Source organism: Bos indicus x Bos taurus, chromosome 23, assembly GCF_003369695.1.
Source record: "Bos indicus x Bos taurus breed Angus x Brahman F1 hybrid chromosome 23, Bos_hybrid_MaternalHap_v2.0, whole genome shotgun sequence".
Taxonomy (NCBI): Eukaryota; Metazoa; Chordata; class Mammalia; order Artiodactyla; family Bovidae; genus Bos; species Bos indicus x Bos taurus.
Window position 1 is genome coordinate 47,128,235 of NC_040098.1, and position 14,554 is coordinate 47,142,788.

General features: G+C 41.9%; 1 protein-coding gene across 1 annotated transcript in view; it reads left to right on the forward strand.

Annotated features, from left to right (window-relative positions):
• The window catches only part of OFCC1 (orofacial cleft 1 candidate 1), a 238,717-nt gene that overhangs the window by 107,319 nt on the left and 116,844 nt on the right, over window positions 1-14,554 (forward strand). The window contains exons 11-12 of the mRNA XM_027524513.1: window positions 503-655; window positions 2,844-3,038. Of these exons, the coding sequence (XP_027380314.1) occupies window positions 503-655; window positions 2,844-3,038 (348 nt within the window). The remainder of the gene's footprint in view (window positions 1-502; window positions 656-2,843; window positions 3,039-14,554) is intronic.

A 14,554-nucleotide genomic window follows, 5' to 3' on the forward strand; every position in this document is an offset into this window, starting at 1 on the left:
CCAGCCAGATACGAGTACCTTGTATTTCCCTGGGTGCTGCTAATGTTAGTAGAAACCCTGTCCTAAAAAAGTCTCTGGTACACACATCAGAAATGAATTAAGGAAAGAGGAAATAGTATTCTTGCTGGATGGTCTCAGGATTTAGGCTGGATTTCATCTGGGGCCGTGGGTTTTATTTTTTAGATGGTATAACAACACTGGTGAAACTGAACATGATGTCATATGTGTTTGCTTTGATACTTCAGAGGCACCTGGCGTTTGTCGCTATTATTGTTGACGTGCAATTCTGTGACCCTGTTAACACAAGCCTCTGAACACAGTCCATCTACCCCAAGCCTTCCTCCCCAGCCTTCTTAAAAATGGTGCTGCTGCTCGCATCTCGTCTTTCCAGGGCAGTTCAAAAGCATTCGTAATCCCCAGGATTCAGCTCTTTATTCACTGTTTCCTCTTTCTAAGGCTCTGCCTTTTGATGACACAATCCCCTTGCTCTTCATCTGGCCAGACGGGCAGATGAACAGTGCTCCCCAGAGCTCTGCACAAAGGCCTTACGAAGAGTTTGCGAGAAGAAAGTGCTGCTCTTCAGTGGAGCCTACGTGTGCCAACGCCACAATGCTCTGCCCAGCAGCACCGGACTGGGGCCCCTGACCTGTGAACTGCGAGCTTTCTTTCTCCCCAAACACTGACCATCGGTCCCAAGATCATCACCCTTCTTCGTGAACCAGATGGTGCATGGAAAGAATTATTGCTTAGGGGCAAAAGCCTCTGAACAACAAGGTGGGGATCCTGGACTTTGCTTTCTTTCATGTAACAGTATGTAGTGCCTGTGTTCCCAGTCGTGTCCGACTCTCTGTGACCACGTTGACTGTAGCCTGCCAGGCTCCTCTGTCCATGGGATTCTCCCAGGCAAGAATACTGGAGTGAGTTGCTGTTTCCTTCTCCAGGGGATCTTCCTGACCCAGGGATCGAACCTGCATCTCCTGCATCTTGTGCTTTGGCAGACGGATTCTTTACCCCTGAGCCATCTGGGAGCCTGCTTTCTATCATAGAACACAATTATATGGGCCTTTCATTTCATGAGCTGGACAACTTTGAGACTTAACATCTTAAGTCTAAAATCTTAATATCTTAATATTAATAAATTAATAATATCTTAAGACTTAAATCTTCCTATAGTATTTTCTACTTAGCAGCTTCGTAGAAATGCTGTAATAAATGCAGAAGAAAGGATGTTACATGTTTTATTGAACATTTCATCTAATGTTCCTCACTCAAGGTATATATTGCATTGTACCATATGCTACTTAGATCTTTAATGTTCTAAAGCTCGTTAAGTTCTATCCTTTCCGTCCCCAGAAAGAACCTTATTGCTATTGTATCATTTGGTCTTCATAAAAAGTCCTGCGATCTATACAAGACAAATATTATCTCCATTTTTCAGATTAAAACGCTCAAATTCATGGACTTTAAATCATTTAAGTTTCCCAAGTGGTGAGAAGACTTGAATGAGTGTCTTCTGACCACCACTTGGTGCTTTTGACACGATACATTTTAGCTTTTCAAAATTCTTTAAAACACTTCTTGGCTCTCCTTTTGTGTTGTATTTGACAGAGTACACATTTATTGCTTCCTCACTGAAGCTCTGTTTGAATGGTCATCCTCACACCAAATTTTCAGCTCATGAACTTGAAAATCAGATTTTGAATTCTAGCAATTTATATTGATATTTACATGTGTGCTGTTGGTTTCTGCAATGGGTCAGACTCTGAGTAGCCATATTATGTGAAACGAGCTGTTTCAGAAGAAATTTGCACCAGTTTCTCGCTTAAAGTATAGAAATTCATCTTTCTGAAGACAATGCTGAGGGAAGAATTTTTTTTTTTTTAATGATGATGATCTGCTTTGGCTTCAGGAACTTAAGAGGTGTAACGGGTCAGAGGATCTATTTTCTGTCTTTTAAGTGTTGATGATGTCCTTACTTAGAGCACTGGTTCTTAGGTGCAGATTCGTATTTGTGATTGGTGGATTGTTTAGACTGTTAGAGTATATTCACGTGAACAGATTCACGTACTCCGGTACTCATTCACCTGGGAACTTGGCTGTACATGTTTACTTATTTTTAGATTTAAAACTCTTATTTTCTTTGGGGATGAACAAATGTCTGTGACTTTATGTCTTCCCAAACACCCATTTTAAAGGATTTTTAGTACATTAACTTGAATATTCTTTAAATGAAATGCAAAAATTCAGAAAATGTTGGCTATTTTTGGAGTTAACAGGTATATGTCTTTGTGGCTTAGCCTCTGGAGGCAGTCCACTGTCGTTATGGTAACATAAGTACTTAATGAAATGACCTCTATCTCTTCAGCATTTACTGTGTGCTTATTACCATGTTAGGAGTTGTGAAAAATACAAAGAAATATACAACATAGGATTGTCACCATGAGTATATTTGAACAATTGAGATCAATATTAGCGGATTAACCAAATTGAAATCAATTTAGTACACTCTATCATAAAACATCTATATTTTAACAAATCAAGAGTGTTGATGGGTAAACCAAATCTTTGATATAATTCTTGGTAGCAGTTTCAACTTTTTATTCAGCAAGATTGAATAAAGTATCTAAGCATCTTATAAAGAAATACCATCACATTTGAAATTTGAATGACTACAAGAGCATACTGTAAGCAGTCAAGTAAGGTGTGCAAATCAAATATTTTTAATTGGGACAATTCAAAGCTCTCATATATTTTAAAGAATTTCCGTAATCCTTAAGCTACTCAGGAATGAAATGGAATAATTAAAAATACCAACAGTAAGTAATCTGACCAGTGATTCTATAAGTCATTCTGGGAAAATTGTCCCTGAAACCAGGCAAACTTTCTATCTGCTTCTCGGTAATTTTTTTTCCCATTTATTTCATTTCATTTCATTCTTCGAAGGAAAAACCACCTGCTTGGAAAACTGGAGAAACTGAAGACTATTCACAAGATACATCTTATTTGGAGGAGCTGGAAAAACACAAATTTTCAGTTTGGTGAGTAACTCTATCCTGTCTTTCTATTTAAAATTTTTAATTCATTGACTTCAACAAATCTTTACTTATTCTATTCTTTTATTATTCATTTATTCAATAAATACTGATTGTGTGCTTATTACAAGCTGTATGATTTGTACCCTGATTTGGGAAAGCTCATAGTCTTATGAAGTCGATATACATTTAAGAACATCAGTGTGATATAACACTATTTTTTTTTCAAAGAATGCACACATACACACCTGGAGAAGATGATGGCTTGAATTTGCTTGAGAATAGAGAAGGATTTTCAGAAGAAGTTTGAGTCAGATCTTGGGAAGAATGACAGTGGAGAAATGTTGACAATTTGGGGTGGGCGGTGTCTAGAGATGGGGTTGGGAGGAAGGCTGGACTGATACCCACTGCAAACCTTAGTTCACTTAAGATCTAAGCAGATTGTGGTTACTGATCTCTACCTGGAGGTGTATATACAGGTAGATCTGTCTGTGCAAGCATATGTATAGCAAACAGGAAAAAATATACATAGAAAAGCGAGCAGTGGAGCTTCTCAGAGGTAACGAGTACAGAATTTTGCAGTGGTGGGATTCGTCAAGGATAAGGAAGGAACCACAGTCAGTGGCACCGTGACACGTAGAGTAACTAGGAAAGAGGAAGAAATGGAGTAGCTCGTCAAAGTCCACCTGCTCCAAACCACTGCCACCCTGTCCCTCAAGATCCCTGCCCTGAGTGGCTTTTCCCCCTGGGCATTTATCTGCCTTATGATTAGGTTTCTGAAGATTTTTCTCTTACTCTTCCATCCTGGAACCATCATCAGGAGGAATGGTAGCAGCTCAAATCTCCCTATCCAGTCACCTTTTTATAAGTTCTACTGGTTTTCATTTAAACGTAGAAGTCTCAGTACGTTCACCAGTGCTTTCCCAGAACAGCTGAAGTGTGGTCTCCAAGCTGATCAATGTTCTCTGGATTAAGAGATGCAGGCTCGGGACTCCCCCAGTGGTGCAGTGGTGAAGACGCCTCCTTCCATTGCAGGGGGTGTGGGTTCAATCACTGGTGGGACAACTAAGATTCCACATGTCATGGTGTGGGGCCAAAAGTTTTTTCTGAAAAAAAGAGAGATGTAGTTTTGTGCTTAAGAGACATCAGGCAGGGACAGAGGTGGGAGGGGGGTTCAGGATGGGGAACACGTGTACACCCGCGGCAGATTCATGTTGATGTATGGCAAAACCAATACAATATTGTAAAGTAATTAGCCTCCAATTAAAATAAATAAATTTATATTAAAAAAAAGAAAAGAAACATCAGGCAGGAAGGGGAGTCAAAGAGGCCGAGAGGTAAGAAATCACTCAGTTCAGCCGCTTAATATGCATGATTAAACTATCTAGGTCTGTTTTCTCCTGTATCAAGTTGGAATAATAATAGCTATATTGTGGAGCTTTATGTTTATTGTGAAAACTGAGAGCAAATTTAAATAAGATAGCCTGGACGATCACTTGGTGTGTATAGATTTTTGATAAAGACGACTAATATTAATAAATAAATTTAGAGGAAAATGTCTTTTCCAAAGGTTAAAATAGGAAGCATCACTCACAGGAGGATGTGTTCTTCAAACACACCAAGCTCTTTATCACATCAGGGTCTTTCCACTAGATGCCTCCTTTGTCTGGAATGTTCTCTGGGGTCTTAGTAGGATAGAAGCATGTACTGCAGGTCTTAGGTCAGATTTTCCTGCTCCAGAGAGGTCTTTCCTGAAAATCCTACATAAAGAGGTAATTTTCCCCTCTGGTAGTCTATTTTCTCATAACTTTCTTCCTTTAAAACACTTACCACAGTTAATCTATTTATTTTCAAGTCATTTATTTGCATATTTTTGCGTTCTCTCACTAAAAAGAAGCTGTAGGCAGACAGAAACCCTTTGGTAAAGATTTTTAATTGGAGGATAGTTGCTTTACAACATTGTTGTGTTTACAATGCTCTGCTGTACATCAAGTTGAATTAGCTATTTTGCTGTTCTTGTTGAGTTGCTAAGTCATATCTGACTCTTTGCAATGCTATAGACTGCAGCCTGCCAGGCTCCTGTCCATGAGATTTCCCAGGCAAGAATACTGGAATGGATGTCATTTCCTTCATATATTCCCTCCCAGAAACCCTACTTGTCTGATCACTCCTGCGTCTCTAGGCCCTAGTTTTAAAATACCTGGGTTATAATAGGCAACCAGTAAATATTTATTGGGTGAATGAATAAGAGGGCAAATGAGTGATCGCTCAGCTTGTCTCTCTCCCAGCCCCCTTGGTTGTCCTACCTGTTTATTCACTTCCAACCTCTCCTTTGTCTGGAAATTGCTATCATTTCTTTTAAAAGGAATATGGGATAATTAACCACTCCAAACATTTCTTTTAAACCAGAGTTGAGGATATGGGGGCTGCTGAGACCTCTATAAACGCGTTGTGTTTTAAATGGTCTGAGATACAATCTGAACAATTTCCTTGATGTTTTATTAGAGCTGGTAAATCATTTATGGGGGCAGCCTTTACCTAAATCCTCTCCAAATCCCCATAAAATGCATTTAACACAGAATACTGTACTACCCAGCTTCAAAGATACATGTGAATTTGTGTGGGAAGTAGTTGCTGTCCCTATGCAGTGAGTCTCAGTGTAGGTATCTTTTCTGTCTCGCACAAGGTCCATCTCTTCCCCTTCCCGTCCCAATGACTTGCCTCCTTTCACATGCTGATGCTGGTAAGTTTGGTAGATTGCTAAAATTTCAGTAAATCACAGCTTCTATCCTTTTCCTTTGTTAACATACCAGACCTTTAACTAGTCAAATGTAACATTATCTTGTTTGTAGCTGAAAATCTTTTTTTTCCCCAAACTTCCAAAGTATAATGTTAAGACTGCTGCTGCTGCTGCTGCTAAGTTGCTTCAGTCGTGTCTGACTCTGTGCGACCCCATAGACGGCAGCCCACCAGGCTCCCCCGTCCCTGGGATTCTCCAGGCAAGAACACTGGAGTGGGTTGCCATTTCCTTCTCCAATGCATGAAAGTGAAAAGTGAAAGTAAAGTCGCTCAGTCGTGTCTGACTCTAGCGACCCCATGGACTGCAGCCTACCAGGCTCCTCCATCCATGGGATTTTCTAGGCAAAAGTACTGGAGTTAAGACTGCTAGATTTTCTCAAACAGAAAGAGAGCCAATTAAGTTGCCTCTGAGTGTGTAAGACAGAACCTGCTTCCAGCACGTCTCAGCCCACTGGGCCTGCTGCCCATGGTGTCGGCCGATCATAGATGAAAGTCCTCTGGGCCCTTGCTTGGTGGGGTTTGTATCGCAGTCTCCTCTTCTGAGCCTCAGAGCCAACACTTGCAGGATTCTTAAGTTCCTCTTTGAGATTTTATGTGCTGCTGTGAGCAGATGCCTCTCTTCTGCTCATATATTATTTTTTAATTTTTGAAAAATTTTACTTATTTATTTTTGGCTGTGCTGGGTCTTCACTGCGTGTGAGCTTTCTCTGGTGTGTCGAGTGGGGGCTCTTCTCCAGTTGCGGTGTGTGGGATTCTTATTGCCGTGGCTTCTCATGCTGTGGAGCACGGGCTCTAGGCACGTGGATTCAGTACTTGTGGAGCATGGGCTTAGTTGCCCTGCAGCATGGGGGGTATTCCAGGACCAGGGATCGAACCCATGTCTCCTGCGCTGGTAGGCAGACTCAACTTCTGGACCACCAGGGAAGTCCTTATGCTTCTATTTTAGACAACACGAGATCACCAAGGTGTCCCTGGATACTTTAGTACTAGGTGATTGATTTCCATCTTTACCCCTTCAGGGGTTGGCTCTGACTGTTATGTGCTCCTTTTACACTCTGCACACCTTTTCGTGCCACTCAAAACATGGTCGTTCGGTGTCCCATAAGCCCCCTCCCTGACTAGTGCCTGCGTGCTAAGTCACTTGTCAGATCCGACTCTTTGTGACCCCATGGACCATTGCCCACCAGGCTCCTCTGTCCATGGGATTCTCCAAGCAAGAGTACTGGAGTGGGTTGCCATTTCCTTCTCCAGGGCATCTTCTCCCCCCAGGGAGTGAAACTACATCTCTTATGTCTCCTGCACTGGCAGGCAGGTTCTTTAACACTAGTGCCGTCTGAGAAGCTCCCATTGGACAGTAAGTTTAATAAATTTCACAGGAATGGAGATTAAGTCTGTTGTGTTCTTCCTGGCCTACTCTCAATGATTGATAAATTGCAAGCACTTAATAAATATTTGCTGAAATAATACATAAAACATGAGAGTAAATTAAGAATTTTGGAGCTTCCAGAAGGAATTTTCTGGAGAAAAGAGCAATGGGACAAAATGACTGTGATGTTCTGTGTCTCTTTGTCCGTGGTGAATGTTGTTTCTATCTGTTGAGGATGTTTCTTCCCTAAGAATTCCTTCACTCACCCTCTTTTATGATTGCAGACCCCCCACCTACTCACATACCACCTACATACCTCAAGGCATTGGGCTGTGACGTGTATTATGTTCCTATGACAACTGTGATCGATTCAGGGTTAGAGCCAGGCTCTCCAAGCCTTTTCACAGAATTTTATATTTTGATACTTGGTGATAGAAATTCCTTCTCTTCTATAAGCTCTTGCCCTGAAATGATTTAAGTTTGATACCCTCAGTGGCCATGGCCCTGAGGGTACTTACCCTCCGCACTTCCTGTACTGCCTCTGGTTAATATTTGGCATTTGAAACCAATGGATGTAAGAGTCTAACCAGTGCTTTGTAGGGGACACATATTCTGTTCTAGTCCAGCTAACGGAAATGTGTCTTAGGAGCTACCTCAAGTCCACATTAATGATGAATAAAATTATATGCATACCTAACAACACATTTGTTGTTTTTCAGTTGCTAAGTCATGTCCAACTCTTTGTGACCCCATGGACTACAGCTCACCAGGCTCCTATATCCTTCAGTATCTTCTGGAGCTTGCTCAAATTCATGTGTGTTGAGTTGGTGATGCCACCCAACTATCCCACCCTCTGTCACCCCCTTCTCCTCCTGCCTTCAATCTTTCCCAGCATCAGGGTCTTTTCCAATGAGTCAGCTCTTCGCATCAGGTGGCCAAAGTACTGGAACTTCAGCTTCAGCATTAGTCCCTCTAATGAATATTCAGGACTGATTTCCTTTAGGATTGACTGGTTGGATCTCTTTGCAGTTCAAGGGACTCTCAAGAGTCTTCTCCAGCCCACAATTTGAAAGCAAAAACACATATTTCAGGTAAAAAAATATATTGTCCACTGGGAAGATTTTATTTTCCTAGGAGAGGAAAGACTTTAGTGAGAATGTTTATATTGCCCACTCAGTTGATTACATAAATAAGCACCTATTTGCCTGCCTAAGTATAGCCTCAGAATCTCACTGCCTACCCTGCTTCCTAATGCACTCATGCCCTTCATCTGTGTGCAGTGATTTCTCCGATGGAGTACGTCAGAGGACCTGTTAAATTCCTCTGGAAATAGTGCTAATGACTGCTTCAAGGCCATCACTTGGGTAGTTTAAAGAAGTTACCAGGTTTTCAGAGGTACCTAACTCATGACTGGGGACTGAACTCCATAACAAGGCCATCTCAAAATGTTTCCATTCGCATTCAAAGACGACTTGGTGCTTAAGCGACCAGAGAGTCATAGGTTTTTAGAGCAGGATCTCGGAGATGATTTTGTTCAGCCCCGTTGGTTTATACTAGGATCAAACTGAGACTGATAGAAGTTAAGTGACTTGGCCTTAGGTCAGACAGCTAATAAGGAGTGGAAATGGGATTAGAACTCACTTCCTTTCAATCTAAATCCAGTACCAATTATAAAAAAATAAATTCTTCCTAGAACTCTGCTAGCATTTTTTTATCGTTTCCTGTTTCAATCAATTGCAAGCTGCTTTGATATTTATTAATAGATTCAGGAGAAAGTGCTGATTCTCAGGAAAATACATATAATGGGTTGTTGTAAATTTCGTCAAGCCAAGGAGGTGAATAGAGGGCAGATGCTGAGATGTTTGTTAAATGCACATGTTGCTGCCCACACAGAATGACTTCCTTTTTTTGTTCTCTGCCATTCATTTACGTGACTGGCCTCCATTTGTTGCTTAGGGAAGGTATGAGTTAACTATAAATATCAAAACAGGAAAGTTATTCTTCAATACAAGTGATACACTTTCCTTTTTATAACTCACATGTGATTTGACATTGAAATAAAATGCAGATGCTCCTTTGATTGGCGTATTCCCTATTGTGCTTTTCCAAAACACCTTCACATATGGTCTGCCTCATTCTTGAGAAATGACTTGTTGTTTATGTCATACAAACAGAACAGATTGATTTTACAGTGAGTAAGGAGGATGATGAATTGGACGTTGGAGAGAAATCCTTGTCTGGGCAATCTAAACACTTGAAAATAAACGTGGCCTTTTGGAAAAGGCTCCCATGATCCACCCATAACGCCTTCACTTCACCCCTCACCCCTTCTTAAGGGTTAAATAGATATATACTCAATTTTAGCAAATCGAAGAGTAGTTACAGTCACCTCAAAGTATATTTTTTCTTTTCACCATTTAAATATATCCTGATACCTAATGGTAAAAAAAAAATGTCCTAAAGAACCAACCCCCAAAATCTATTGCAATATTGTGTCTGCACTACGACCAGAATAAATGATTTCTCAAATTGGTAGAAGAGTAGTAATATCTCTTTTCTATCAAATGATTTTTTTTTTAAGTATAAAATTCTTGCACTAAGGGGACTTCCCTGGTGGTCCAGTGGTTAAGACTCCATGCTTCCAATGTAGGGGACACAGGCTCAATCCCTTGTCAGGGAACTAAGATCCCACATGCTGTGCAGTGTGGCCAAAAAAAAAAAAAAAATTCTTGCACTAACAATCTTTCCTAGGGGTCTCCAAATTTATCCCTTCATACTTATTCTTCACAAAAGAGAAAAAAAATAATGTTGTGTATCCACCTGTCTGACAGTAAAATGACCACATGTGATTCTGCAGAATTTTATAGTATATAAATCTCCTAATCTCATTCCCATGCCTTTTTTTTTTTCATTTGGTCTTCAAAATATCCTGATGATGTGATATCCTTCAGCCCATTTTACAAATTATCTATCCAAATTTCAGAGAGATTTTGTTGTTTTTCTTCAGTCACTCAGTCATGTCCGACTCTTTGCAACCCCATGGACTGCAGCACGCCAGGCTTCCCTTCACCAACTCCTGGAGCTTGCTCAAATTCATGTCTGTTGAGTCATTGATGCCATCCAACCATCTCACCCTCTATAGCCCCTTTCTGCTTCTGCCTTCAATCTTTCCCAGCATCAGGGTCTTTTCCAGTGAGTCAGTTCTTTACATCTGGTGGCCAAAGTATTGGAGCTTCAGCTTCAGCATCAGTTTTTCCAATGAACATTCATGGTTGATTTCCTTTAGGATGGACTGGTTGGATCCTCTTGCTGTCCAAGGGACTCTCAAGAGTTTTCCAGTGCCACTGTTCGAAAACATCAATTCTTCGGCGCTCAGCTTTCATTTTGGTCCAACTCTCACATCTGTACGTGACTAATGGAAAAACCAAAGCTTTGACTATATGAATGTTTTTAGGAAAAGTAATGTCTCTGATTTTTAATATGCTGTCTAGGTTTGCCATAGCTTTTCTTCCAAGGAGCAAATGTCTTTTAATTTCATGGCTGCAGTCACTGTCTGCAGTGATTTTGAAGCCCAAGAAAGTAAAGGCTGCCATTGTTAGATGGCTCATTTCCCCAACACTCAGCTGGCTCATTCCTCTCCAGTTCTCACTGCACTAGAGCATGTCACCTGGCTGAGCTCAGAGTCATCAGGGGACTTTAGAGTGTGCAGCAGATGACTTTTACAAAGCAATGTGTTAAAGTATTACTGGCATATTCCACAGTGTTGGGTGAATGTGGGTGAAGATAAGATGCCGTGGAGGAGGAGTGAGAACCAAGTCAGCTTAGAAGGGCACAGCAAAGTGAATCCCTATGGACGAATATTTCTGCCAGTAATTTATCAATGGTCCACATGTAATTGGGTAGTTATTGACTGATACCTCTATCATATTAGTGGCACTAAAGCATGAGCTGAAATTAAAAGACGGTTACTCCTTGGAAGAAAGTTTTGACCAACCTAGATAGCATATTCAAAAGCAGAGGCATTACTTTGCCAACAAAGGTCCGTCTAGTCAAGGCTATGGTTTTTCCTGTGGTCATGTATGGATGTGAGAGTTGGACTGTGAAAAGGCTGAGCACTGAAGAATTGATGCTTTTGAACTGTGGTGTTGGAGAAGACTCTTGAGAGCCCCTTGAACTGCAAGGAGATCCAACCAGTCCATTCTGAAGGAGATCAGCCCTGGGATTTCTTTGGAAGGAATGATGCTCAAGCTGAAACTCCAGTACTTTGGCCACCTCGTGCGAAGAGCTGACTCATTGGAAAAGATTCTGATGCTGGGGGGATTGGGGGCAGGAGGAGAAGGGGACGACAGAGGATGAGATGGCTGGATGGCATCACTGACTGGATGGACGTGAGTCTGAGTGAACTCTGGGAGTTGGTGATGGACAGGGAGGCCTGGCGTGCTGCAACTCTTGGGATCACAAAGAGTCGGACACGACTGAGCGACTGAACTGAACTGAAAGCATGACCAGCTAATCCTACTAAGAAGGACCACATCTTAATGGCTAGATATATAGGTTCTGGGGCCATAATATCTAAACCCAAACTGACCAGCATTATGAATTACTTAGATAAGTTTCTCAAACTCCTTGTACCTCAGTTTCTGTTTAAAAAAAAAATTATCTTTAAAACAGAGCTAATAGTACCTGGGCTTCCCTGGTGACTGAATAAATTCCTGGGTAAAAAATCTGCCTACAATGTGGGAGACACAGGACATCTGTGTTTGATCTCTTGGTTGGGAAGATCCCCTGGAAATATCCTACAGAAGGAAATGGCAATCCACTCCAGTCTTTGTGCTTGGGAAATCTCATGGACAGAGGAGCCTGGCAGGGTGGGCTACAGTCCATGGCGTCACAAAAGAGTCAGACACAACTTAGCAACTAAGCAACACCAATGGTACCTGCCTTATTTTAGTGAGCTCAAATATGCATTAAAAAAAACGGAGCAGTATAAATGCTCATAGCACATAGGAAATGCTCAAGGAATGTTTGCTGTTGTTACTGACTCAGGCTTTCCTTCTCTCTACAAACCCCCACAATGATACACTTTCTACTTGTATTTATACCATTAAAATAATGACCTGTTTGTTTTTGAGAAGCAAAATATTTTTGTAAATAAAAGACCTGCATACAGTGCTATATGTCAACTGTATCTTACTAAAGCTGGAAGAAAACAGTATAAAATAAGATAAATAAATAAATAAAAGTTCCCTTCCACTAAATAAAGAAGTAAATAAATAAATAAATAAATAAAAGATTGCAGTGAGAAAGTCAGACATTAATGGTAGAAAAGAGATACCAGACCAGTAAATACCATGTGTTAGTGTTCTATTCAGTTCAGCCGCTCAGTCGTGTCTGACTCTCTGCAACCCCATGAACCGCAGCACGCCAGGTTCCCTGTCCATCACCAACTCCCAGTTTACCCAAACTCATGTCCATCGAGTCTGTGATGCCATCCAGCCATCTCATCCTCTGTCGTCCCCTTCTCTTCCTGCCCGCAATCCCTCCCAGCATCAGAGTCTTTTCCAATAAGTCAGCTGTTTGCATCAGGTGGCCAAAGTATTGGAGTTCCAGCTTTAGCATCAGTCCTTCCAATGAACACCCAGGACTGATCTCCTTTATTACTGCATAACAAATGACACACAGAGGGCTTTGCTGGTAGCTCAGCTTGTAAAGAATCCGCCTGCAATGTAGGAGACCCCGGTTCAATTCCTGGGTTGGGAAGACCCCCTGGAGAAAGGATGGGCTACCAGGCCAGTGTTCTTGGCTACCCTGGTGACTCAGATGGTAAAGAATCCACCTGCAAAGCGGGAGACTTGGATTTGATCCCTGGGTTGGGAAGAGCCCCTGGAGAAAGGAATGGCAACCCACTCCAGTATTCTTGCCTGGAGAATCCCATGGACAGAGGAGCCTGGTGGGCCACAGTCCATGGGGTTACAAAGAATTAGACATGACTGAGCGACTAAGCACACAGCATGGCAGCTCAGAATGAAACACATGTTTTAATCTCATGATTTCTTCTTGGGCTCCTACAAAGCCACAGTCAAGGTGTCAGCAGGGCTGCATTACCATCTGGGGGCTTAACAAGGAAGGGACTACCTTTAGCTCGTTCAGACTCCGGGCAGGGTTTCTGTCCTGTGGCTGAGTGAGGGGAGGCCCTGGCTTTGTGCTGCCTATTTCCTGCATGCGGGGCCCAGAGTTCCATGCAGTGTGGCCCCTTTACCGTGGCTACCACTTTAGAAAGCTGCCAGGGGAGTCTGTCACCTTGGGGGGGTGGACCCTGAAGTTTTGCCTGATGAAGTCAGGACTTCCCAGAATAACCAGAATACATTAACTCCAAATCAACTATCTCAGATCTAATTGCTTCTGTAAAGCCCTTCACCTTTGTCATTTCCTATTGGCTAGAAGCAAGCATTGGTCTCACGACCGGTCCCACATCATATCAGCTTTCTCCTCGTTTGTGTCTTTGCTGTGGTTTAGTCACTAAGTCGTGTCTGGCTCTTTGTGATTCCATGGACTGCTGTCCTCCACTGTCTCCCGGAGTCTGCTCCAATTCACGTCCACTGAGTCTGTGATGCCATCTACCCATCTCATCCTCTGCTGCCCCTTTCTCCTTTTGCCACAAGGGAAGCCCCTGGAAGTGTCTACGTGAAGAAGAAAACGGGAGAGAGACCAACCAGCGCCCCATTATGTCGCGCTCTTGCTTATAACCTCTTTCTAGGTGTCTCAAGGCTTATTTGCCTGAGATAATGAAGTACACTTTTCCCCCATATTCTTGGATGAACATTCTGCTGCTCATAGCTGAAAGCAGTCTTAATGAGACAATAAACCTGTGCACATGCAGCCCTGGTGCATTGAGGGGCAGGTGTTCGTTTATCCCACGTTTGTCAAGCTTACATGGTGTCCTAGATTCTGGACCCTTAGTATTAGAAGTGTTTCCTGTTGTCTGGTCTCCATCAATGCATAATGTGAAACTAGTTGCCTTTTCCTTTAGTACAGTTTGGAAAATGGGCACACTATAGCGCAGAAGCTTCATCTCATGGATGCCACACTGACTTGGTTGGAGGGGTAGAGAATGAGCTGAGAAGAATTAATTTAGCCAACTCTCTGGAAACCTAATATGACATCAGTGATAAGATTTAAATATCCAGGAGTTTCAGATTATGAGCCAGTTCAAATTCAAGCTACATGATTTAAGTGATGAAAGGGCAAAGCTGGGCAGGAAGCAATGTAGGGATTTATTTGAGGCGAAAACACAAGTGACCAGTAAAATGGATAATGTTCTGTTGTAATAGTTTGCAAACAGCACCAAGAAAACAAT